This window comes from Mus caroli, chromosome 12 (assembly GCF_900094665.2).
Source record: "Mus caroli chromosome 12, CAROLI_EIJ_v1.1, whole genome shotgun sequence".
Lineage (NCBI taxonomy): Eukaryota > Metazoa > Chordata > Mammalia > Rodentia > Muridae > Mus > Mus caroli.
Genome location: NC_034581.1, coordinates 60,038,483 through 60,065,090, shown reverse-complemented (window position 1 = coordinate 60,065,090; position 26,608 = coordinate 60,038,483). Strand labels below are relative to the sequence as shown.

Below are 26,608 nucleotides of genomic sequence, written 5' to 3'. Positions count from 1 at the left end.
CCAGGTAGAAAAGCTACATGTATGCCAGCCAACTGGAAAGTCATTGGCAGAATTGTATACATAAGTACATCCTTACATTTGAAGTCACTGATCTAAATAGACCAGTGCTTTATGTATCCTGTCTGAAAAATTGTCTTATTTTGTAAGAGTATTTTCTATACTTACAAGATTTTGTTTCTAATTTCCAATAAAATAAGAGAGAACTGAAGTACCCACTGATCCCTTGAACTCACTGGAACAGCCTACCTCCGGCAAAGAAAGAAGACACCCGCTTCTCCATCAGAAGAGAGCTTATGTTTTAATGACACCACTTAGAAACAAAAAGTTGATAGAGCAAAGATGTATGAAGTACAATCTCTCTATTGAAGGAATATCAGACTTTTTCAAAGCAAAGTGTCAAGAAGAAAGTGACTCAGATATACGTGGAACTCCAAGTTCTACCAGTAAGTCTCAAGAGACCTTTGAACATAGAGTGGGATATGAAGGCAATACCAAGGAGGACTGCAGTGAATGTGACATAATCACTGCCAGACATATTCAGATACCTTGCCCGAAAAGTAAACAAATGCTCACCAGTGATTTTATGAAAAAGAACAAGTTGCCCTCAAAACTGCAGGAAACTGAAAATCAAATAAGTGTATCACAGTATTGCCGGTCCTCATCACATTTGTCAAGTGAAGAGAATGAAGTAGAAATTAAAAGTAAAACCAGAGCAAGAAATACAAAAGAAAGGCTGAATCAGGAGAGAGAAAACACAAACCACATCACAAAAGATATCCTCCTCATTTCAGAAACTGAAGGTGAGAGTGATTGTTATGTCACACCAAAGAGACCTCCATCTTCGGCTAAAGAATCCCATTACAAATCTGCTGTTAGCAAGGACTTTCTCATTGAAGGCAAGGCATCTGAGAGAACTGGCAGACAGCTGTTAGACCATCTACCTGGTTTAACTGAGGATGGAGAATGGAGTGAGCAGGAGTTACAGAAGCTCCATTGGTAAGTAATTATGTCTGCAATATCTGCAGAATGGTTACAAAACAGCAGGAAGGGCTGGACTTAAAGAACACCAGTGATGTTAGCGAGCTTTCAGAAGATTTGAGTAATTATTCTGCTTGTAGTGGTGATAAATCACATTCTTTGTTTTTTTTGGTTTTTCAAGACAGGGTTTCTCTGTATAGATCTGGCTGTCCTGGAACTCATTTTGTAGACCAGGCTGGCCTCGAACTCAGAAATCCTCCTGCCTCTGCCTCCCAAGTGCTGGGATCAAAGGCGTGCACCACCACGCCCGGCTCAAATCACATTCTTTAAGAACTGAAGTTGAGTTTGGCTGGAGAGATGGCTCAGCAGTTAAGAGCACTCACTGGCAGCTCTTCCACAGGACCTGAGGTTGATTCCCAGCACTCACAAAGTGATTTACAATCTATAAGTCCAATTCCAGTGGGTTTTATGCCTTTCAGACCTCTGCACAAATATAGATGGAGGCAAAACAGCATACACATAAACAGATTTTATTAAAAAGAGAATTGAATGTGACTATAGAGACTAACACTACTAAGAGTGTGGAAGTATGGAAAACAGATCATAATTGACTTATGAAGCCTAAGTAGGAAGATTAAAGAGATATGACCATATATGTAGACAAATCAAAAACATTGGCAAAGATGAGGATGAGAAGTCCATATGTAATACAAGGGAGTGTAGAAACAAGGGAAGATGATTTGGTTGCTATTTTGTCAGAGGGTTGATGGTAGGGTAGGCAGGCTGATGGAAGTGATGTAGTCAAAAGAAAGGAAGATGCAACTGACAAAGGAACATGCTACATTTAGAGTTTTATTTACTGTATGTCCTTAAAAGTGCATAGCTTTGGGATACATTTCAAGTCTTTTTGAAAGTTCTTTCTGAGACATTTCTGTGACACTGTACAAACTTCACTGATATTTCCAATTCCCTGCATGGTCCTTTTTTGTTTATTCTTTTTACTTCCTCAAATTCTTATTTATGTCTCATTTTCTTGCTATGGTATGTTCCTTAGTGATCTTTTATCCTCTACAATTTTGACTTTCTTCTTTGTACAGTGATCCTCAGATTTATCTGTGGCCCTGAATTGTTACATTTATATTTGTATTTACATTTAGTGGTGAATGAAACTATATAAATCTTGCCTAAAGATCTGACTACTAAAAATGTAAAAGAATATTTTTATTGATATTCATTTTTCATGCCCTTAGTAATTTTTTAAATCAAAAAATTTTTAACTTATTCACTGTACATCCTGCTCACTGTCTCCCTCCAGGTCACTGCCTCCCACAATCCTTTTCCCCCCTCCCCTTTTTCTCTAAGCTGGTTAGGACACCATGGGGTCCGTTTCTACCCCCTCCACCCCGCCCCCCAAGGCAAAAGGTGCTTTCTTTTCCCTTGAGACCAGATAAGGCAGCCCCGCTAGTAGAACAAATCCCACATACAGACAACAGCTTTGGGGATAGCCTCCATTCCAGTTGTTTAGAACCTATACATCTGTTACATCTGAGTGGGGAGACCTAGGTGGTAATGTTTTATTTCTGAAGATGAAGTTCTTTCCATCAAATATATTTAAACTCTGTCATTATTGGTTAAAAACATCTTATTAGTTGCTAAATAGCTTTTCCGTGGGACCATCTATGTGCAGCCTATTTTCTTACTATTCCTCCATCCATCTCAGACCTCATCTATTTATTGCCTGAATTGTAAAAATAACTTTGTGCTTGTCATTTGTACTTTCCATCTGGGTAATCTAGCTCAAATATCTTCCAGTTAGGCTTGAGACTGTCACTGAGACCTGGGCAGTAGCAGCACACACCTTTAATCCCAGCACTTGGGAAGCAGAGGCAGGTGGATCTCTTGAGTTTCAGGCTAGCCTGGTCTACAGAGTGAGTCCCGGGACAGCAAGGTCTGTTACACAGAGAAACTCTGTCTTGAGAGAGAGATGGGGGGTGGGGGGAGAAGAAGAAGGAGAGGGAGGGAGGGAGGGAGGGAGAGGGAAGGAGGGAGGGAGGGAGGGAGGGAGAAGAGAATATATAACAGATTTTGAATTATCAGAAATTTTCATTGCATTTAATATAACTTCACATTTTATAGTCTCCTTTAGGTCAAAGGCAGACAATGATAACAGTTTTACCTTTTTTAGCTGTATCTCTCAGCATTTCCTTATAATACAACTTTTTAATCTTACTTTATATTGTTTTCCAAAATCTATATATTTATTTATTTGCTTGGTTGAGGCAGGATTTCTCTGTGTAGACTTGGGTATCCTGGAACAAGATAAAGCTGGTCTACCATTCTTCAACTATTGATCTGAGTTTCCCAAGTGCTTGCATTACAGACCTGTAATACAAAACCCCTTCCTCCCTCCCTCCCTCCCTCCCTTCCACCCTCTCTCCTTTCTTCTTTCTTCAATTTAAAAAGTCTGGAATGTTACACATATCACCAAACCTGGGGTGAATGTCCATGGGTTTTTTGGTTTTCTCCCTTTTATAGCCTCACCTAAGCTACACTTAAGGCTAAAAGCAATCAGGAAATGGACCTTCAGACAAACAGAAGTCTGTCCATTCTAATTCTCAGTTCTTGCTTTTCTTTCTTTGTAATCTAGTCCACTTGTGATCTCACAAGGGCTATCATCACAGCACATCTTAGGGTTTAGATATACCTAAAACCCATATGAAGACCATTTTTACCTATCACTTCACTGCAACTATTTCTTTTTTTTATTTTATTTATTTATTTATTTAATATTTTTTTTATTACGTATTTTCCTCAATTACATTTCCAATGCTATCCCAAAAGTCCCCCATACCCTTCCTCCACTTCCCTACCCACCCATTCCCATTTTTTGGCCCTGGCATTCCCCTGTACTGGGGCATATAAAGTTTGCATGTCCAATGGGCCTCTCTTTCCAGTGATGGCTGACTAGGCCATCTTCTGATACATATGCAGCTAGAGTCAAGAGCTCCGGGATACTGGTTAGTTCATAATATTGTTGCACCTACAGGGTTGCAGATCTCTTTAGCTCCTTGGATACTTTCTCTAGCTCCTCCATTGGGGGTCCTGTGATCCATCCAATAGCTGACTGTGAGCATCCACTTCTGTGTTTGCTAGGCCCCGGCCTAGTCTCACAAGAGACAGCTATATCAGGGTCCTTTCAGCAAACGCTTTCTAGTGTATGTAATGGTGTCATCGTTTGGAGGCTAATTATGGGATGGATCCCTAGATATGGCAGTCTCACTGCAACTATTTCTCATCACCTCTTCTGACTCCATTAGATGTGATATCTTTGTGTGTGTGTGTGTATGTGTGTGTGTGTGAACAAAAATCTATCTTAGTCATTGCCAGTGATACAATCAATGGATGAGCATCTGAAAAATGCAAATTACTGCCCATCTTACTTAGTGAATTGAAATCTTGATTATCGATGTATTTTTTATTATGTTCATTCCTGAGAATGCAGGTTTTTATAGCACATACAGTATCACTGTAACAAGTTATAAGAATATGTGTTTATGAGACTATAAGCACAGTCTGATCTACTTTAGATAATGAGAATTAAGAGATGAAAGAGATCAAACGTGAACCAAAGATTCAATGTAAGTGTGTTTCATATAGAAAGGGAGAGGCCAATTGAGAAATCTTGAAAGGAGTCTGGAATGAATTGAATCCCCAAGGCTGAAGAAATATAGCTCCTGAGTGCTGGGACTAATTAATGCCAGTCGGAATATCACCATAAGTTAGAGCAAGGGTTCTAATGGCTGTGATTATATGTTAAATTTGCCTCTTTATTTATCTGGAATAACTTGGAAGATAGTGATAATTAATAAAAAATAGTTATTTTAGACAGTCGTAGATTTACCAGTAGTTTTATACAGTACTAAGGAACTTGATAAAGTTGAACTAACATTGTCATATTAGTTAATTATCCCTAATCTGAAAACCCAAAAGTTCCAAAATCTAAAAGTCTTTGTTCTAACAAATAACACCAATGGAAAATCGATACTTAACCTCCTGTTACAGTGGATCACAGAGCGTCAGGGTACATTAAAAAGAATATATGAACTTATCTTCAAGAGGTTGGGATGGCTTAGTAGTAGCATGCTTCCAAGATATCAGAGAAACCTCTGTATGTATGAAGATATATATGAAACATGAGTTAATCTCATGTTCTGACTAGATTCTGAAACACTTGTGTCTTAAGTATTTGAAATAAGGAGTATTCACCCTGTGCCATTTTAGGGTAATTGCTGAATTAGTTATCTAGCTGTAATGTCACCTTAACCACAATATAACATGTTGGAGTGTGGGGAGGTGGAAATAGTATGGTAGGCTTTAAAACAGTGATTTGCAGGTGAACTTTTAGAGTTTCATTTATAGGTTGAATTAGAACCACCTCATAGTTACACTTGTGTTAGTTTTTGAGACCTAGTATTACTATCCTTAAATTTTAACTTTTATCTTCTGTTGCCTCAACTTTCTCTAGTGCAGGGATCACAGGTGTATGTCACCATGCCCAGCTTCTTCTTCTTCTTTTTTTTTTTTTTTTTTTTTTTTTTTTTTTTTTTTTTTTTTTTTTTTTTTTTTTTTGTTGTTGTTGTTGTTTTTCGAGGCAGGGTTTCTCTGTAGCCCTTGCTGTCCTGGAACTCACTTTGTAGACGAGGCTGGCCTCGAACTCAGAAATCCACCTGCCTCTGCCTCCCAAGTGCTGGGACTAAAGGCGTGCGCCACCACGCCCGGCAAGCTTCATCTTTATTATAAGTAGCCTTAAAATGTTAATTGTATATACTAAAGGGTTTCCCTGTGATATTTCCATTTATACACGTGTCATGCATTGATCATGCCCACTCACAACTATGGAAGAGCTAGGAGTTTATCTTCTTGTAGATTTACTACTAGTAATTCTTTTTTTTTTCTTTTTCTTTTTTTTTTTAAGATTTATTTATTATTATATGTAAGTACACTGTAGCTGTCTTTAGATGCACCAGAAGAGGGCATCAGATCTCATTACGGATGGTTGTGAACTACCATGTGGTTGCTGGGATTTGAACTCAGGAACTTTAGAAGCGCAGTTGGTGCTCTTAACCACTGAGCCCTCTCTCCAGCCCTAGTAATTCTTGATAGACAATATATAGAAATTAATATTTTCCAGAATTCCCTCAGAGTTCAAATCATTGACTAGTTGTACTTGGGGAAAAAATGTTGAAAAATATTCATATTTAGTAGAAATAGTTTGAAGACATTTTAGTAGACATGGACAATTATATCTTCATAGTTTATTATAACTATGTAATAATAACATAGGATAGAGCGAGATTAGTATCTTTTCTCAGTAGTTAATCTAGAATGATTTTGGTTTTAAAAAAAAAAATCCTCCAGCTTAGTAAATATCACTGACTCAGTATGTTCTCAGATTATTTTCCTTGATTTGAATTTCTTGTTCTTATCTGGTTTTGGTCTGCTGTAGTGCTTTTACATCTCTTCCAAAGCACAAACCTGGCTTTTGGTCAGATGTGGCTATGGCAGTAGGTTCTCGAACTGCTGATGAATGCCAGAAGAAATACACAGAAGAACCCCAAGACAGAGGATCCCGAAAACATGTCTCTAAGAAAAAGCAAGCCAACAAGGTCCAAAATGGTAAATTTTATTACTGTTTTCTCAGAGTGCTTAGTGCAGTAGTTCCCAACCTTCCTAATGCTGTGACTCTTTAATAAAGTTCCTCATGTGTGGTGACCCCCAACTATATAATTATTCTTTGTTGATAATCCATAACTGTAATTTTGATACTGTTTTGAATTGTAATGCAAATATCTGATATGCAGGGTAGCTGATATGTGACCCTTGTGAAATGGTTGTTTGACCCCCCTCCCTGTGGGCTGTGACCCACAGGTTGAAAACCACTGGTTTAGTTAATACTCATAATTGCTTACCAATTATATGTTATATTTATTTATGAATCTGTATCAGTTGTTTCTCTTAAATTTTAAAATCGGGAACACAAAAGATGATGTTTTAAGTCTTAACCAATGTAGCTAATTCCATCAATAATAGTTTAGTAGGTTGTTTCTTTTTCATTTGTTCTAGAAAGCGTGATATTGGATAAAGATTCATTGTCTGAGGATATCACTTAACGTGAACATTTGCTTTCATTCCTGTCATCCTTTATGGAAACTATCAGATTTTTGTTTTGTAATCTGAGATTTACTGTTAGCTATGGCTGCTAGTAAAAGATGTTTTTTGTCAGGGAAGTTCTATAGTAAGTATAGAGAGTATCTAAAGATCATGGCATAGTAACAATTAATAAATCAAGTGGATCTCACAGAGTAACTTTATTGTTTTTTTTGTTTGTTTGTTTGTTTTAATTGAACTTAGAGACTTGTACATGGTAGACAAGTACTAAATGACTTGGCTATATTCTCCAGTCTCATTAGCAAGTTTTGTTGGGGGAGGGAGAGGTTTTTTCCTTTCCTTTTCTTTTTTATTAAGTTATTTATTTACTTTACATCCCAGTTTCCTCCCTCTCCTCTCCTAGTCTTTCCCTCTCACCTTCCTGTCTACCCTTTCCACCTCTCCTCCCCTTCTCCCCTGAAAAGAGGAGGTTCCCCTATGGATATCAACCAGCCTTGGCAGATCAAGTTGCATTAAGACTAGGCACATCTTTTATTGTGGCTAGACAAAGGCAACCCAGTTAGGGGAAATGGATCCAAAGGTAGGCGTCTAATCTCGCTCTGGCCCCTTCAATCTTTCCTCCTCCTCTTCCACAGGATTCCCCAAGATCCACTTAATGTTTGGTTGTAGGTCTAAGATGGCCTTACTATGTCTATCCTGGAACACTCTAACTATGTAGACCTCTCTGGCTCCTTCTAGTCTTTTAACCTTTTTGTGTATGCTCTAGGAGTATCACATGAGCTAATACAGCATCTATTCCAATGTAGGAAGAATTATTTGTGCTGTGAATGCTACCAACTCAGAGTACCTCTTGGCATTTACCTATTTGTTCAAGGGGTAAAGGTCCACTTTCTTGTCCAGACTGAGCTCAAAAGACAACAGGCCTGTGTCAAGGTACCATGTTCATAACGTCACCACATTTTTTTTGTCTGAGCTGTGCCTAGTGAGCTCTGTTGGACGTTTTGACCTCAGGAGTAAAAGTTTTAGATGGGAGGTTGCCTCTTACCTTTGGTCTTTTTTTTTTTTTTTCTTTAATTTAAAATTTTTGTAGCACTTATTTGTGTATGTGTATGCTTGTTTGTGTGTGTGTGTGTGTGCCAAGACATAAAAATGGAGGTCAGCTATTGAACTCAGGTTGTCAGGATTGGAGAAGGGTGCCTCTACTTGCTGAGTCATCTTGCTGGCCACCCTTTGTCTGTATAAGGAAATACATGGGAATTAAGTCATTCTTAGGGCAAAACAATTTTGAGAAAGTGAGAGTGGGGCTGGAGAGACGCTTGAGTGCTTGAGAGCACTTGTTACGTTTGCAGACGGTCCAGGGTTGGTTCCCAGAAACTCACATGGTGGCTCACACCATCCACAATGCCAGTTCCAAGAGATCCAGTGCTCTCTCTTGACCTTCAGCAGCACTAAGTAGGCATATAGGAAATCCAGAAGTTCATGTTGGCAACACACATACACATAAAATGAAATAAATCTTTAAAAGTATATTTAAAAGGGAGCTGGAGAGATGGCTCAGTGTTTAAGAGCACTGACTGCTCTTCCAAAGGTCCTGAGTTCAGTTCCCAGCAACCACATGGTGGCTCACAACCATCAGTAATGGGGTCCAATGCACTCTTCTAGTGTGTCTGAAGACAGCTACAGTGTACTCATATAAATAAAAAATAAATAAATCTTTAAAACTGTATTTAAAGAATTGTTTTGCTTTTACTTTTATAAAGCAGGTAACATAAATGACCAACTCATTATCAAAATGTTTTATTGATTCTTAGGTGAGAAAGACAGTGCTGATAACAATACTATTAAGATAACTGCCAGAGTGGGAACTCTTAAAAGGAAACGACAAATGAGGGATTGCCTAGAACATCTGGCAAAAGACAACCATGATGATTTTTTCACTGCAACACCCTTGCAGAAACAAAGAATTCAGGTAAGATTGCTGAATGCATGAAATCTGCATTGTTATATATTAGTGCGTATCACTAATAAGAAAGTCTTTACAGACATGAACAAAAAATATGAAGACATCTGCCATTCTTACCAATTTCTAGTCAGCTCTTGAGTGTTTCAAAGAGAATAAAAAGTGAAGAAGTGGGCCCAGGGCATCTCGAGATGCCTGACATTACTTTTCTTCCGCAAAACTAAGCAAAGCAACTGGTAGCCAGGTGTACTTCCAAAGCCTAGACTTTTATAAGAGACCAAAGTTGGAATGCATACAGCTGTAGGGGACAGAAGCCTCTGTACTTCCATCCCTCATGCTCACAGATGTCATCCTCATGAACCCAACTAGGCCAGCAGTGCCACTGTTGCTGCAGCACCTAAACAGTGCCATACCGGTTTATAAGAGACCAAAGTTGGAATGCATACAGCTGTAGGGGACAGAGGCCTCTGTACTTCCATCCCTCATGCTCACAGATGCCATCCTCACGAACCCAACTAGGCCAGCAGTGCCACAGTTGCTGCAGCACCTAGACAGTGCCATACCGGAGACAGGTGGCTCAGCTCTGTGAGCTTAAGAGTTTCCCATATAACGAAGTGATATTTGTGTGTGTGTGTGTGTGTGTGATTTGGTATCCGTGTGATAAATGTTGTTTTAACAAAATCTCAAATGTTCAATTTTACTAATAAAGATTCAGTAGCTCTGAGAGACAGAGAAAGCACCCAGCTGACTTTCTTCCTCTGTATGTCCCAAAAGGAAAAAGCAGCTCTCCTTCTTGCCTTTTCAAAAGCCCCTCAAATTGAATGTGCCTCCCTTCTTCCTGTGCATCTATCTGTCCTCCTGCCTTCTTCTTGCTTCATATGTTCACTCCCTGTCAACTGGTTGTTTGCCCTGCCTCTTTATCTATGGTTGACATTATTTAATCCTGTTTACAATAAGCAGAAAGACTGGATTAAAGGTGTGTGCTAGGGCTGAACCACACCATAACTAGACACAGACTTTTCCAGTAACTCGACACAATATCAGGGTTCACAGTGTGACCACATATCCTGCAACAAATATAATTAGTCTACATGAGTCTCATAAAGAAGTAACATAATACTAGATGGGATGAGTGCTGATTTTATATGTAGTCCCCAAAACTGAAGAAACTAAGCAAAATTGCAGATCTAAAGCCAACATGTAAAGCTAGGAATGTATCTTAGTCAGGATTTCTATTCCTGCACACATCATGACCAAGAAACAAGTTGGGGAGGAAAGGGTTTATTCAGCTTACACTTCCATACTGCTGTTCATCACCAAAGGAAGTCAGGACTGGAACTCAAGCAGGTCAGGAAGCAGGAGCTGATGCAGAAGCTATGGAGGGGTGTTCTTTACTGGCTTGCTTCCCCTGGCTTGCTCAGCTTGCTTTCTAATACAATCCAGGACTACCAGCCCAGGGATGGCACCACCCACAAGGGGACCTCCACGCTTGATCACTATTTGAGAAAATGCCTTACAGCTGGATCTCATGGAGGTATTTCCTCAAGGGAGGCTCCTTTCTCTGTGATAACTCCAACTTGTGTCAAGTTGACACACAAAACCAGCCAGTACAGTATGTATCTTAGTGATTATATGTGCTAATGCTCTAGGCTCTGTCTCCACCACTTCTCAGTGAGTTTAACCTTTACCTGGGGCAGGTCACCCAGCTTCACACAAGGATCTTTACTGGCTGTGCTGCCCTGGTGGCCCTTTCACCTGTTTTTATAAACAAAGTTTTAGTGGAACATAGTGGTTTGCTTTTGTATTGTATATTACAGCCTTCATACTGCAGTAACAGACTATTGGGACTATATGGATCATAAAGACTAAAAGCTTTTAACATGCTTAGAAAACACTTGGCTACCTCTGTTCTCCACAGCCTTTAGAAATAGGTATAATTGTGTTTATTTTGTACAAGAGAAAATGGTTTTTGTAGTGTCTGTTCTGTGTTCTATTAGTTTTAATTATAAAACTTGAAAAAATTATAGAGGAAAACAACTTAGTCCACAAATTATTTTGTGATGAGATAAATTTGAGAACTTGGTGAAAATATTTGTTTTCTAGTTGCCAACTTTTCAATACAGTCAAGATGATGATTTTCTGCTAGATATGGACAGGGATCCAGCATCTCCATCATCAGTTATTACTTCACCATTGAGAAGCACTACTCCACAATGTCAGCATTTCAGCCCCAGCATGCTAGCCTCTATAGAAAGGTAAGTGTGAATGTGATGTTCATTTTATAGTCAAGTTAATTTAATATTCAAGAGCATTGAAACAGTTTGTAAATTGATAAACTTAAAAGCATCAAGGGGAAGTTATCATTTAAAAAGCTGAAGAATAAATAGTTCCTAAAAATTAAGCATGTTTAGTTTCAGCAAGTTATGGGTTATCTCAATGTATAATATTGGAAGTGGAATAATTTTAATTGAAATATATAGTGATCCTTTGTGGTATTATACTATGAATTAACAATCTTTCTAACTCAAATGCAAAACCCATAAATCACTAATGAAAAGATTTAATATTATTTTTTATCTGCCACCAATCGCTGTCTATAATATCAAGATGATCAGAGAAAAAACTGTTCTGCTGGGTCTGGGGAAATGGCTCAATGGGGAAAAGAGTACTGAGTGCTCTTACAGGGAACTTGAGTTAGGATCCTGGCACCCAAGTCAGGCAATTCCAAACTCATGGCAGCTCCATGAGCAGTGCACTCATGTGCATAATCCCCACCCCAACTCCCACATGCACACATAATTAAAACTAATACTATAAATTAAAACCTTTGTAAAAGGAATATAACATAATACAAAAAATGTTCCCTGGAATATATTTAGCATTACTGCAAATTAACAGTGAAACAGTAACCCTTTTTTTACAACATGATAGTGAAAAACTATTAATCAGTATTATCTGTGCAGCTGCAATTTGTTGGCATCTATTACGATAACCATGAACATTGACCCAGGAATCCTACTTTTGTAGTGCAGTGTTCAAAGAAACTAGAAGTTAATTTGCTAAGTATGCCTTTAATCCCAACACTTTGGAATCGAGACAGAGAGAACATTGAGTTTGGGGACAGGCAGGACTACACAGTAAGATACTGTCTCTAAAAGTGAAAAGGGATGTGCGTGTGTACAGGGTTACTTTTTATGACAATTTGAGAACTATTGTAAAGTGAAAAACTTTAATGTCTGTTATACCAAACAATCGCTCGGAAAGTAGACCAATAGGGTGTTAATCTGGGTAGACCTATCATTCACTAAGCAAATATTAGCAGCTGTGGGTTTATTCATTTGTACAACAATGTTTATGATTAAGTTATGTATGTTAAACAAGAAATACAATTATATAAAAAGAAAAGACTTGCTAAGTTAGATTGGGACTTGATATAATTGGAAGATGTAAATTGATATTTTTTTTTTTAAGATTTATTTATTTATTATATGTAAGTACACTGTAGCTGTCTTCAGACACACCAGAAGAGGGCGTCAGATCTCATTTCGGGTGGTTGTGAGCCACCATGTGGTTGCTGGGATTTGAACTCTGGACCTTCGGAAGAGCAGTCGGGTGCTCTTACCCACTGAGCCATCTCACCAGCCCAAATTGATAGTTTTTATACCAGGCATGTCTAAAAGGTCAACTGTGACATTTGGTTTCGATTAATGGAAGTGAACAACAAAAGTAGTAAAAATAGGAAGTGAACAGTCTTAGGGATAAACCTAGATGGTACCCTAGCTCTTGGTCTTTTGCTGTGAAGAGACACTCTGACTACAACTCTTAGAAAAGAAAGCAGTTAATTGGGGCTTGCTTACCATCTCAGATGTTTATTAGTTCATTATTATGGCAGGGGCATGGTGGCTTGCTAGCAGACATGGTGCTGGAGAAGTAGCTAGAGTTCTACATCCAGATCAGCAGGAAACGGCAAAGACCTAGGGCTTGGTTTGGGCTTTTAAAACCCCAAAGCCCACCCCCAGTCACATACTCCCTCCAACCCTTCTCATGTAATGCCACCACTGATGACTAAGCTTTCAAATCTATAAGAATATGGGGGCCATTCTTCTTCAAACAGCCACAGTAGGATAGTGACCAATTAGCAAAACAGAGTTTTCTACTATAGTCTTTTGAGTATAGTTAAGAAAATTTTAGACTTTTATTGATTGCTGTTTAACATGATAATGTTGATTTGACATCTTGGTATATTATTTTATATTTATACAGGAATAATTGTGATAGATATGTTTACCAAATGCAAAAAAATGCTAAAAAATATGGCAAAAGTAATGGTGGCCTTGTCTGGGGCAACATTAGGAAAAAAACAGTAAGTGTGTTTTATTATTTATCCTACACTATATGTTATAATGCTTGATAAACTGTGGTAATTATAAGTTGTATAACCGTCTCTGCCTTCCAGGAACTTACAACCTAAACTAATCCTAATATGAAGCTAGTAGTGAAGAAAGCATATATAGCACTGTAGGAGTATAGACGAGAGCTCCTAGACTGAAGGAACTGAACCAAGACATGCATGGGTGAAAATTCTCATTTGAAATCTGATTGGAAAATACCAGTCCAGAAGGGACATTTTAAGCAATATATGAAAATACTGTACCTACTCAACAACTGATTCCAGACTGATTTATGGCTTTTAAAGAATGAGGATTTCATCCAGTCTTTTATAGCTTTGAAACAGTTTCAGATTCTTTCTTTATTTATATTTATCTATGTATATGAGAACACCGTAGCTGTACTCGTGGTTGTGCACCATCATGTGGTTGCTGGGAATGAAGGTTGCTCACTCTGGTCAGCCCTGTTCACTCCAGTCTAAAGATTTGCACTAGATGCACCAGAAGAGGGTGTCAGATCTCATCACGGATGGTTGTGAGCCACCATGTGATTGCTGGGATTTAAACTCAGGACCTTCGGAAGAGCATTCAGTGCTCTTAACCACTGAGCCATCTCTCCAGCCCTTCAGATTCTTTTAGATTTAGTGAGTATTTAAAATCCAAACACAGGAAAACTTTAATTGAAAGTTGTTTTAATAATGAATAGAGCCTGGACAAAAGACACATCTGTTTGGATTGGTGGGAACATGACTTAGTAGTAGAGCATTTCTCTGGTATGCACATAGACCCTGAGTCTAATCCCTAGTACTATCTCAAAAACGAATCCTTTAGAGCTTGGACTCTAATGGAACAGACCAGTCATTCCAGCACTTAGAGGGTCAGGAGATGGAGTTCAATTATAGCTACAGGAGTCAGCAGTGTCAAAAGACAAGTTTTTATGAAAATTCTTTTATTTTCGAGAATAATTACATATTTCCCCTTCTCGTTCTTCCCTCCAAACCTTTTCTACCCACTTGCCCCTTTTCAAATTCATGGCCTATTTATTTACTTAGCTCTTAGTCCTTTGAATTATCTTTTAAATTTTTAGTTTTCTACTTTCAACTTAGGTAATCTTAAAGAATAATTTATGTAGATGAATTGTGAGATGACTTATGGAAGTAATTCTTCAGACCAGATATGGCCATCTCCTCCTTTCTTTGAAATCTTTATACTACAAATTCACTTAAGTCAAATTCTTCTTAGATTGGAAGTATATAATCATATTCATCCTCATGAGCTTAGCCACAAGAAACAGTGAATACTTCATTGCAGACCTTGTTATGAAATGAATCTAGTGGCTCATATTTTTTTTCTTTTTTAACATTTTTATTAAAAAAGAGGGCATCAGATCTCATTACAGATGGTTGTAAGCCAACATGTCGTTGCTGGGATTTGAGCGAAAGACCTCAGGACCTTGCTCAGGAAGAGCAAGCAGCCAGTGCTCTTAACCGCTGAGCCATCTCTCCAGCCCCAGCTCATTTCTTAAGAAGTCTGCTTCAGAAGTGAAATAGCAGATTGCTCTTCAGAGTCTTGGTGTTCTTCAGTTTCATAGCCTTAAATGAGAATCAAACTTACTGCAGAAGTCCGAAAATTAACATTGGTAGCAAAGCCTTGGAACACAAATCCAAGACTAGACGGCTAGTCCATTTTTTGTTTTTTTGGTTTGTTTTGTTTGGCTTTGTTTTTTGTTTGTTTGGTTTTTGTTTTTGCTTTTTTTGGTTGCTTGCATTCAGAAAGTACTCTAAGTCAATGTTTCCTGAATTTAAATGTTCACTGAAGTTATTTAAAGTTCTGACTTTATGATGCAATAGACTTGAGAAATTTGTATTTCTAATAATCACTAGATGATATCCACACTGTTAATCTGTGCATGGATCAGCACTGAAATTAATACACTTGATAGTTCTCTCTACTAAATGAGAAGAGGTAAATTCTTATATATCTTAGGGTCTTTTCTGTTAGAAACCCCCATCTCTCTTCCCTCCTTTCCTCCCTTCTTTCCTGTTTTTGAGATAGGGTGTCTTTGTGTAGTCATGATTGTCCAGGAACTCCCATTGTCAGCCATGTTGGGCTTGAACTTAAGATCTGCCTGGCTCTGTCTCCCAAGGACTGGCATGAGCCACCACACTTACTTGGTTATTTTTCTTATTATGTTGAAATTGAGCAATGTACAAAATTGTGATTTATTGGATTCTTTTCATAGTCTGGTGCGTAGCCAGTGTGTTAGCATGGGAAGAGTAAAGAGTTTTGTGTACCATTTCACAGTCTAATAAGCAGTACCAGCCTTATTACACTAAGCAAGTGACTAGACTTTCTAATCTATGCCAGTTTGGATAATGGCAACGGCTGTGACTGAGCAGTTACGAGAAGTAAACTACTGTGATTGCCTCATCACACAGAGGTACTAATAGAGCATTCTAGACTAAGATGCTAAGTAAGTACTGAGTACATTTGGGCAACTTTGATAGGTTGGAGATATCCTTGGCCTTATGTAACATTATTAGTTTATAATATTTTCTTATATATAAATGTTTGCCAACAGTGGGAAACAACATTAAATTATGGTTCTGTTCTGGATAAACTCAAGAATTAGTTTTCTTTAGTGAGTAAAAGTGATGTAACAGGTCCACGTTTAAGGTTATGGGGAAAAGCATACTCGATTTCTCATCTATGAGGTATCACAGGAGATACAACTTTGCTATTAACATGCACTTTTTTATAGGTTAAAACTGATCTCTCATCTCCACCACCAACACGGAAAGCTCTGTTTAACAAAGGTATTGTATTTCTTTATTTTATAGCTTAGTTCCATTATAATATGATCTCAATTTGATGGAATTAAATCTAACTGATCTCAACTAGACACATGTATCATTTAGTTTCTTGGAGTTGTTTTCAGTTCTGTTAAAGTGGCTGGAAATTGATTAATCCTTTTCATTAAATTTTTCTTTACAGATTTAGGTAAAAACACTGATATTTCGAAGTATTTCATTGATGATACAGAATCAGATGAAGAAGAGAAAGATTATTACTTTTCCAATTCTGACTGATAGACGACTTGCAGGAATTTTACCATCAAGCAGAATATACTTTTATCCTCACATGGTGACTATTTTCTTTGTAATAAGGGAATGCAGATTTGTTTCCCAAAAATGTCTTATGTTTGTATGCAAGGTTAAACCCCCTATAGAGCATCCCTCAGAACTACAGCTTACAGTTACTTTGCCTGTGTATGCATTTGTAAATTTTATGTTTGTAATATTAAAGTATATAAAGTTCAGTCTCTTGAGAACATCCAAGCCTGTTTTCTTTTTAGTAATCATGTCTTAAATGAGGAGAGGTAAGGGGCCAGAGTTAAGATTGTGGACTGGAAGATATTAGAATGAAAACTTTTAGCATCATGCAGCCTGGAATTACAAGCCAGGGTTCCTTCTGTTTAAATTATGTCATTCAAACTGTTTTACCTGGTCTTTATGTTTGACCTGCTTTTTCTTCTGATAGTTTTTCTTAATTTTTTTACTGGATGTTGGTCTGTTTGTGAAAACTTCACCTCTAATTCATTGTTCTTTATTATTTTATAAAGAAAGCTGAGGACAGGTTCTGTTGTATTCTTCAGCCCTGCTATATCTATCTGATAGATCCACCCTTACAAGGACTTACAATGCCATAATGAGCAGGGTTTCCCTTTCTTACCGCTTCAAAAGGTAACTTGCCTTCTGCCGTTGTTTTAATGTTTCCCCTAAGTTATTTGTCCTCTGCTATGGTAGTATGTATTCATCCACCCTTTGAATCTAGTTAGACTGCACAAATAAAAATGTACATTTGTGAAATATTTGTTTCTGGATTTGTTGTTTTGTTTTTTGAAAATAAAGCATTTTGTTACTGCTTCCTAACAACACACTGGAACTTATAGTCAAAAGTAACTCATTCATTCCTATTTGACACTCTGTGTCTCTCTCTCTCTCTAGTCTCTTGGTTCTTACTGTGTAGCTGGGCTGCCTAGGGCCTCTCTATGTAGAACAAGGTTTTTAATTAAGCCAGTTCCTAGGCTAGGTGATTTAGCCATGTAATTAATACCAGCTACTCAGGAAATTGAGGCAGGAGGAACTTCAAGTTTGAGGGCAACCTGGACAACTAAGACCCTGTTTCAAAAACAAAATTAAGGAGTACTTGCTGCTCTTATAGAGGACACATACACACACACACACACACACAATCACAAAGAAAACATGAATAAATGTTTGTAAAATACAAAAAAAAAAAGTTCTTAACAAGTGAAGGGAGGAGGCTGGAGACAGCTGTTAGAACACTTGTCTGCCATGCAGAAAGTACCAGGTTCAATCCCATACCTCTCTCCCAAGTAACCTGTAGTTATTGCTAGCTGTAGAACAAAAGAAAGGTTTTAGAGTCACCCTAAAGAGAATGTAGTTTGAGTTGTCAATATATAACATGATGCTGTGTTCAGGGTGATAGGAAATGTTTTAGAAGAAAGCCATTAAATTTCCTTTACAGCTAGCAAATTTTTTTAAATGCATAGATATAGAATATGTGATTTTGGATCTGAGAAGTAATTGCTAACTGCCCACCAGCTGAACATAAACATAGTTTTGAACAGAAGAGATCAGTGGTATGTAGGAGGGCAGGTTTTAAAATTATCCCAGATGACCAAAATTCAGAATTGAGTAGCTTTTGCTAAAAAAATAAAAAATATATCTGGGTAGTGTAAACATGAACAAGCTAGTTTCAAGGCCTCATTTTTATGATGATAACAACACAAATTGAAATAGATGAGTTCTGAAGTTTCTGTCAGATATAGGATGAAGTATGTCTGCTGGGACTGGAGAAAGTATGAAGAAGGGGAAAGTCTCCTATTTATTGCACATATAAACAGAGGCATATCTTAAAATACATATGGCATGGGTCAAAACAAAAGTTCATGTTAAATATTGGACTACAGTTGGATGGAAGGTTTATTTGGTGGTAATGATATACTTATTAAACATTTGACTTTATTAGATCATATGTTTCACATCTATTTTACTCAGTATGCACGATTTAGTACACACATGTCTGTACAATGTCAGTGCACTGCCTAAGAAGGCCAGAGACTTTAGATACACTGAAGCTGGAGTTAGGCAGTTCTAAGTTACCTGATGGGGGTGCTGGACATACAAGAGCAGTGTATGCTTTTAACCTCTGCGCCATCTCTTCAGGTCCTAGACTTAGTACACTTAAAATGTTACATAATTCACATACAGCACAAATTATTTATAAAGTTTTTGCCAATAATAAATCATAGTACTTAATTCTTGGAAAAATTCTAAAATACATCTTACATCTCTTTTGAGACAGGATCTTGTTAAGGCCAAGGCTAGCCTTATCACATGTGCCTACTGCCTTGGCCTACAATGTGCTGGTATTCCAGGAGTATGTCATCAAAGATGACTCATCTTTTCTGTGTATGAATGTAGATGTGAACACACAGGCAAGCATTATTTGTATGGTGGCCAGAAAGTTCTCCGATGAACATGGAGCTCACCAACTTTGCCATCCTGATAGGGCATTTGCAAACTCCCGATAGCCTCCATTTTCCGAAGTCCCCAGCACTGTATTGTCTTAGGGTTTCTATTGCTGCGATGCAACACCATAACCAAAAGTCAAGCTGTGGAAGGAAGGGTTTACTTGGCTTATATTTCCAGATTATAGTCTCTTCGTTGGAGGAAGTGAGGACAGGAATCCAAGCAGGGCTTGCACTTAGAGGCAGGAGCTGATGCAGAGGCCATGGAGGGATGCTGCTTATTGGCCTGCTTCACATGACTTGCTCACCTTGCTTTCTTAGACCCCAGGACCAGCAGCCCAGGGATAGTACCAACAATGGGCTGGGTCCACTCCATCAATAACTACTTACAGTAGTTTCCCTCCTTTCAGATAGCTTAAATTGACATAAGACCAGCCAGCACAGGGATGAACTGAGGTTGTCAGGCTTGTGCAGCTTCCAGCCCTTTGGCTTACTTAGATGCTTAAATCACTCGGAACCAAACCTTTCATATAGCCTTGATTTATTCAATAAAAATTGGTTTCACAGTCTAATCAAAATGACTATGGAACATCAAAGGTTTCCTTTTAAAAATATATAGTCTATAAATAAAAAGTATATATAATCTAAAGATCATTAAGAGATGAAATTTTTACATATTTTAAACTGGTCATCTCAAACTACGATGATTATTGAAATACATTAGCATTATGAGAGTTCTTACATAGCGACTCCAAGTGTTAAGCATGTATCAGGGTTTTGTCTTTCCTGGTTAAGATCATTTGGTAACATTTGCATGTCAAATATATAGTGAATATATTTATAGATCTCTTCAGCCTTTTGATGAGTTACTTGCGCACATGTGGCGATTTCTTCAGGGGAGCTGAAAACAAAGAAACAGTGAACTTGGCTTTTATGAAATTACTATTTTTCTCATGGCTCATGATAGAGATGTACCTCAGTGGCAGAACATTGGCCTAGCTGATAGGAGGTGCTTCACTTAGTTACCAGCACACTCCAAACTTCCTCCTCTACTAAACATGGAGTTAATAGCATTAGGCCAACAGCACGAAAGCTTATTTTGTTTAAACCTTCATCAATACACTGGGCATGGCAGTGCATTCCTACAGTCCCAGCATTTGGAAAGCACGATCTACATGGTTCCAAGGCTACAGAACGGGATGTCTCAGTCAGCTACAAAAATGCAAAACTTCAGACCTGCATTGGCATCAACATCTCTGAAATCTTTCTCAAAGTACTCATTTGTAGGGCCCTGAAGCTGAGATTGTCGGTATTGGAAGACTGGACCTTTAAAAGGTGGTGACTTTGGGGAAAGTCCTTAGGTGACTGGGGGTTGATACCTCTGAGAAGGAAGGTATGTAGGTTAGTTTTTGTTGTCAACTTCAAAAACTTCGAGCCACCTGGCGAGAGGGAACCTAAATTGCAAAATGCCTTCTAGAAGCCTTGTAGAATTCTATTTTACATTTACCTAAGATAGCATATAGTACATATGTATACAAGATAAATATAGCTTAAGTGATGTTATGCCAGTATGGATGACAGTGCTTCCCAAAAGAGCCACAGACAAACTAAAAGAACCCTAGCTAGTGGCAGGCATGAGAAACTTCCTTTCAGTAGTTAGAGGAAGACAAGGGACTCCTATAACAATAGAGGCCATTGATGTGACCCCTCATTGCCTCTCAGAGGTTTAAGTTATGCAAGCCCCTGATGCTGAAAACTCCACACATTTAGGACCCAGACCTCAGAAGATTCAAGTAGGATCTGACCTGAAATCTCCTCCCCTAGATCAACATCATAGTACCAGACAGTAGCTAGCCCTCTACCTAGATATGATGCCTATGGACCACAGTGGACTAACTAGCATGGCAAGGTATCTCCAAAGGTGCAATAGTTAGTGGCACTCATATCTTGTTAGCCAAAAGCTGTTTAACTGCACATTCTACAGGAGAGAAATCATGCCTGATACGTGAACCTAGTCAACCAACTATGGCTACTTAGGTCCTGGACCTTAGGTGAGATCCAACTCACTGCTTTACAGGGAGAGCGCAATTCATAACCAGATTTTACAACTCAACCTTATACCCACACATAACTCTCAGTCCTCAACAAAGAAGCTTCTTCTAGGGAATGGGAGATGGTTGAGAGGACTGGCCACTCTTCTAGAAGAACCAGGTTCAATTCTCAGCATCCAACTGTTGAACTGTGGTTCAACTGTTACTCCAGTACAACCTGGGGGCTTGACACACATGGAGGCAAAGCATACATACATACACACACATACACACACATCCATATTTATACACACATATGTGTATAATTATATAAAATATATAAGTGAAATATATGTATGTATATATTTATATAAGTATTTATATTATTTATATATAATACTGCTGTCAGGAACCATCACAGGAGAAGATCTAAGGAGCCATCATAGAAGCTAATAACTAGCAGTTGATCTTCCTGAGATGGGCCTGCCTTGTATTAAAATCTACAACAGATTTGCTCTGGTAGGCAAGGCCCAGGAAAAAATTAATTTTAGCAAAGATCCTTGGTAGGTTTTAGCTACTCCTATGATGGTTCCTGACAAACTATAAATTATGTATAATTATATTAATATAATCATATTAATATAAATTACTATTAATAAAATTATTATATCAGGAAAGGGGGTAAAAAGATAGCAACAGCCAGAGGATAGGAAATCTGTGAGATTGTGTCTCCTAGAAATGACAGGGAAGCTACACCCATGGTGACTTAAACAGTACCTAAAGAAGTAAGTACCAACAGACGTACTAACGTGGGAGGGGGGAAATGTTTCAAGGCCATACCCACAGACTAAGAACTATAGGCAACTAATGACTTCAGAGAGAGGGACAATTACTCTCTTCCAGGGATGGGCCCCAATTAGTTGATTCAAGTGGTCAGCGCTGAAATCATAAGTAATATCAACTCAGAAGGTTATATTTATATAGTTTTGTGTATGTGTACAACAAAGTAGAGGCCATCAATATGAGAGTGGGAGGAGCAAGGTGACATGAGAGGGACAGGAAGGAAAGGGGGAAATGACACAATTATATTTTAAATAAAAACAGATTTCCAACTTAGTAACCAGAGAAATGTCTCAAGACAAGATTTTATAGTCATTACATGGATCAGTGTAGAGGAATGCCAGGGCGGGAGAGGTGGGAGTGGGTGGCTGAGGGACAACCCTCATAGAAGCAGGGGGAGGGGATGGGATAGGGAATTTCTGGAGGGGGCGGGGTTAAGGGAATAACATTTAAAATGTAAATAAAGACAATATCCAATAAAAAAAGAAAAAGAGCCGGGCGGTGGTAGTGCATACCTTTAATCCCAGGGAGGCAGAGGCAGGCAGATTTCTGAGTTTGAAGCCAGCCTGGTCTACAGAGTGAGTTCCAGGACAGCCAGAGCCACACAGAGAAACCCTGTCTCAAAAACCAAAAACCAAAAAAAAAAAGAAAAAAAAGAAAGAAATCAAGAATATGTAAATAAAATAAAATAAAAAAGCTTTATTAGTAACCAGAGAAATGAGATATATGATTTTTAATCTTTAAGACAAGATTTTACACTCATTACATGGACATAGTATATATGATAAAAGCAAGGAAAGAGTAACATGCATACACATGGAAGAATAAACACAAAATCCAAGACAACTCCAGGAATTCCTAGATATATAATAATGGCATCTAGTGAGAATGTTAGATGAGATCCCAGACAGAACTCAAAATAATGATTGTAAACATGCTCAAAGATTAAACTCATTTGGAACATAAACAGCTGAATGAGATAAGGTAATGCAAATACAAAAGAAGGATACAAGAAAAACAACAATAACAAAAATAGTGAAGACAAACCAACCTGAAATACTGGAAATGAAAACTAAGCTCCATGGGAAGTCTGGCAATGGGATCATGGACAGGACAAAGTATCTCAGCAGGAAGACAAGGTGAGAAGCTGGACCAGTACAAGGATGGATAAAGATGAGATAGAAATGACTGCATAAATAAGACTTGAACAAGACAGGATCAATGGACATGCTAATGTGCAAGGGGAAATTTTTCCCAGGGTCCATTCACAAAGAACAGGTAACTAATGACTCCTAGGAGAAAGAATTTGCCTTCATCAAGATGGGTAAATGTGTGTGCTGCTGAGCCTGATCACTTAGGTTTTATCCCTATATCCCTATATATATATATATATATACACTGTGGTAGGCAGAGAGATGCATGCGTGCACACACACACACACACACACACACACATACAAATGCAATTAAAAAAAATAGTAACCAGCCGGGCGTGGTGGCGCACGCCTTTAATCCCAGCACTCGGGAGGCAGAGGCAGGCGGATTTCTGAGTTCGAGGCCAGCCTGGTCTACAAAGTGAGTGCCAGGACAGCCAGGGCTACACAGAGAAACCCTGTCTCGAAAAACCAAAAAAAAAAAATAGTAACCATTTAAAAATACTAGTAAGATAGACATACCTGTTAGCCATCTTTTTCACAGATGAAAACTGGTGACACATATTTAAGGCTGTGACGTAACTTACACCAGGAATACTTAAATAGAATGGAAGTGCTTCAAGTTTACTAGTGTTTAGCACTGCTGGGATATGAATACCAACATTCTTTCTTTGTTCCACCAATGACAGCTCCTTTAGTAAATCTGCAGTTTCTTCTTGTCCAGAGCTGAAAAGGATTCGGATTCCGGCGCCAACTAAGGCAGTCAGCAAACTGTCATAGCACTTCGTTCTTCTAAATTTTTTTGATGTGTCTCCTAAAATTTTCACATTCAGAGAAAATGAAAAGTTTAATGATAAAATCAGGGAGAAGGGGGCTGGAGACATAGATGGCTCAGCGGTTAAGAGCATTGACTGTTCTTCAAGAGGTCCTGAGTTCAATTCCCAGCAACCACATGGTGGCTCGCAACCATCTGTAATGGGATCCGATGCCCTCTTCTGATGTGTCTGAAGATAGTGACAGTGCACTCACATACATGAAATAAATAAATGAATAAATAAATAAATCTTTTTTAAAAATCAGGGAGAATAGTTGATATTCTTTATTATGAAATTCTACCATCTCATCACTGAGTTAGTGAGTGGTACCTTTTACTAATGAGAAACTACAATTAAGCTTTAAATTGATTCTCAATATCTGATCTGAAATTAACTTACAAAAAAAGGTCATTAAATATTGACTTAGTTGATATAAAATTGTCTATTTAATTCCAGTGACTAAAAAGATACCTGATTGCCCTTCTAATGTTACCTTACATTAAGCTCATCAGAAAGTTAGTTTTCCAGTATTTCTACCATATTACTTTGTACTTTGTTTTAAGCTATTCCAACTAGGGAAAGAACAACAAACGGAGCACATTTCTGAAAGGTGAAGTGGCTTATGCAAGGTACAACCAAGGAACATGGTAGGAACCCACCATGGAAGCATGAGGAAGGAGATGCTGTCCAATTTCTAAACTAGTGTTTCTCAAAAAACCAACTATTTCCTTTTACTTAAGTTTCCCAATCTTTCCATGACAGCTTTCAATAAGACAGCTTATTTCATCCTTATAACACCGTGAGATGAGCAGGGCAAACAAGCATCTCATCAACACTAAAAACTTGTTATTCACAGATCCTCCAATGATTAAGCTACTACCAGAGAAATCCTGGAGCTATACTTCCAATCTTGCATTTGTAGGTGCAACCTAGGTACCTGTTTCAGTGACCTGTGTAAATCCAGTTTTCCCATGTTTACCTTTTTCTGTCATGTACACCACCACTTATACTCCTAATTATACAAACACTTACTGTCCTGCAACAAAGAAGCTGTTCATCCTGGAGTAACTCAGCTCTTCTTCCTACCCACCCCACCAACCCTGACTCCTAAGCCTTTTAGCCCTCTTTCTTCCCATGGCTGTACTGTTTAAGGAATTCATCTTTTCTTACGATCGGTCTTCTTTTCCTTTGGTTTCTTACTCTTCAGTCTTCATAAGCCTCATTGAGATACAATGACTAATGAAAACATAGTGGCATTAAATATGAAATGACACACTTGGACAGCAGAAGAATGAACTAAGCAATAGTTAATTTTGTTTACAGTCTTACATCTATTTGAAAATACAAACCTGCTTTTTCCCTGTCTTTTTCCACAATCACACATATCCTTTGAAACATGCTCTGTAGGCGCTGCATCTGCTCGATGAACTTGTTCTTGCTGGTATTACTTAACATTTCAGACTGAGACTTCCTTACTACGACCATTCGGCTGCTTACGATGTAGTCACAGCCATTAAGAGGACAAATCTCTACTTGTAACCCATGAACTGTTCTTAGTGAAGAGATTACTTCCAAACCGGTAGTGATTTCACGACTATCTACAAGAATGCAAGCCCTGTTTCCTTCTTGCAGATGTCTAGGGGCTGTATGTACCTCAGCCACACGCAGGACTGAAGTAGAACAGGGTGCTGCTGAGATGTCACTGTGCTCCTGACCATCAGCCTGAAAGAGGGGAAAGCACGGGTCACAGTCCAGCTGAATAAGCATCAGTGCATGCATGCCACATGTGATACTGGCGCTCCCTCACACTTCACCAGAACCAAAGGGACTAGATAAAACAAGCCACCACTCTAACAGTTCAAAGTAAAGCCACAGTTGACAACAATCAATAGGAGAACAGACAGTCATGATGAAATACAGTGAAGTCTACAACCAGAGAAGAAAATAAATTTGCAAAGGGAACATAGTTTTTAAGCTAGAGAAAAGAATGTCTTGATAACATGAAAGCAAACTGAAATGCATCTCAGGAATAAGGACTCGAGACAAAATATTATTGAAAAACTGTGAGATTAGATAACCAGAAACTCTTTCTAGCTGAAAACAAACCTTAATTGTGTTTGGGTTTCTCTCTTCTGTAGTAGTGAACCAGGGCCTCTTGCATGCTAAACAAGTGTTCTACCATTAAGCTGCATCCTTAACCCTTAAGAAACATTTTTTTTTTCTTTTCCTCATTTTTGGGGCCAGGCAGGGATGTAAAGGCGGTGGTAAAGGCTGTACCTAGCACCTTGGACAGGCTAGGCAAGGACTGTCCTAGTGAGCTGTCTAAAGCCCAGGAATGCTTTTTAACCTAGTTTTTAAAATTGTATTATTATGTGATGCATGCATGGATGCATGCCCTTGTGCACATGTGGAGATCACAGGACAATTTGGAATCAGTTCTTCTTCTTTTTTTTTTAAGATTTATTTATTTATTATATCTAAGTACACTGTAGCTGTCTTTAGACACTCCAGAAGAGGGTGCCAGATCTCATTACAGATGGTTGTGAGCCACCATGTGGTTGCTGGGATTTGAACTCAGGACTTTCAGAAGAGCAGTCAGTGCTCTTAACCGCTGAGCCTTCTCTCCAGCCCCGGAATCAATTCTTTACAGCAGCCTTTCCATAGGAACCAAGGATCAAAGTCAACAGGCTTGCATGGCAAGTGCTTTTACCCATGGGGC

General features: G+C 38.4%; 2 protein-coding genes across 3 annotated transcripts in view; one reads left to right on the top strand and one right to left on the bottom strand.

Annotated features, from left to right (window-relative positions):
• Positions 1 to 17,091, top strand: part of Mis18bp1 (MIS18 binding protein 1) — a 41,640-nt gene extending 24,549 nt beyond the window's left edge. The window contains exons 8-14 of the mRNA XM_021179176.2: positions 198 to 996; positions 6,485 to 6,654; positions 8,958 to 9,115; positions 11,210 to 11,361; positions 13,370 to 13,469; positions 16,256 to 16,310; positions 16,489 to 17,091. Of these exons, the coding sequence (XP_021034835.1) occupies positions 198 to 996; positions 6,485 to 6,654; positions 8,958 to 9,115; positions 11,210 to 11,361; positions 13,370 to 13,469; positions 16,256 to 16,310; positions 16,489 to 16,583 (1,529 nt within the window). The 3' untranslated portion in view covers positions 16,584 to 17,091. The remainder of the gene's footprint in view (positions 1 to 197; positions 997 to 6,484; positions 6,655 to 8,957; positions 9,116 to 11,209; positions 11,362 to 13,369; positions 13,470 to 16,255; positions 16,311 to 16,488) is intronic.
• A 720-nt stretch (positions 17,092 to 17,811) lies between these two features.
• Positions 17,812 to 26,608, bottom strand: part of Fancm (FA complementation group M) — a 57,466-nt gene continuing 48,669 nt past the window's right edge. For both annotated transcript variants that reach the window (XM_021179626.2, XM_029484735.1), the window contains 3 exons: positions 25,239 to 25,611; positions 23,597 to 23,888; positions 17,812 to 19,952 (listed from right to left, as the gene is read on the bottom strand). In XM_021179626.2, the coding sequence (XP_021035285.1) occupies positions 19,790 to 19,952; positions 23,597 to 23,888; positions 25,239 to 25,611 (828 nt within the window). In that variant the 3' untranslated portion in view covers positions 17,812 to 19,789. The remainder of the gene's footprint in view (positions 19,953 to 23,596; positions 23,889 to 25,238; positions 25,612 to 26,608) is intronic.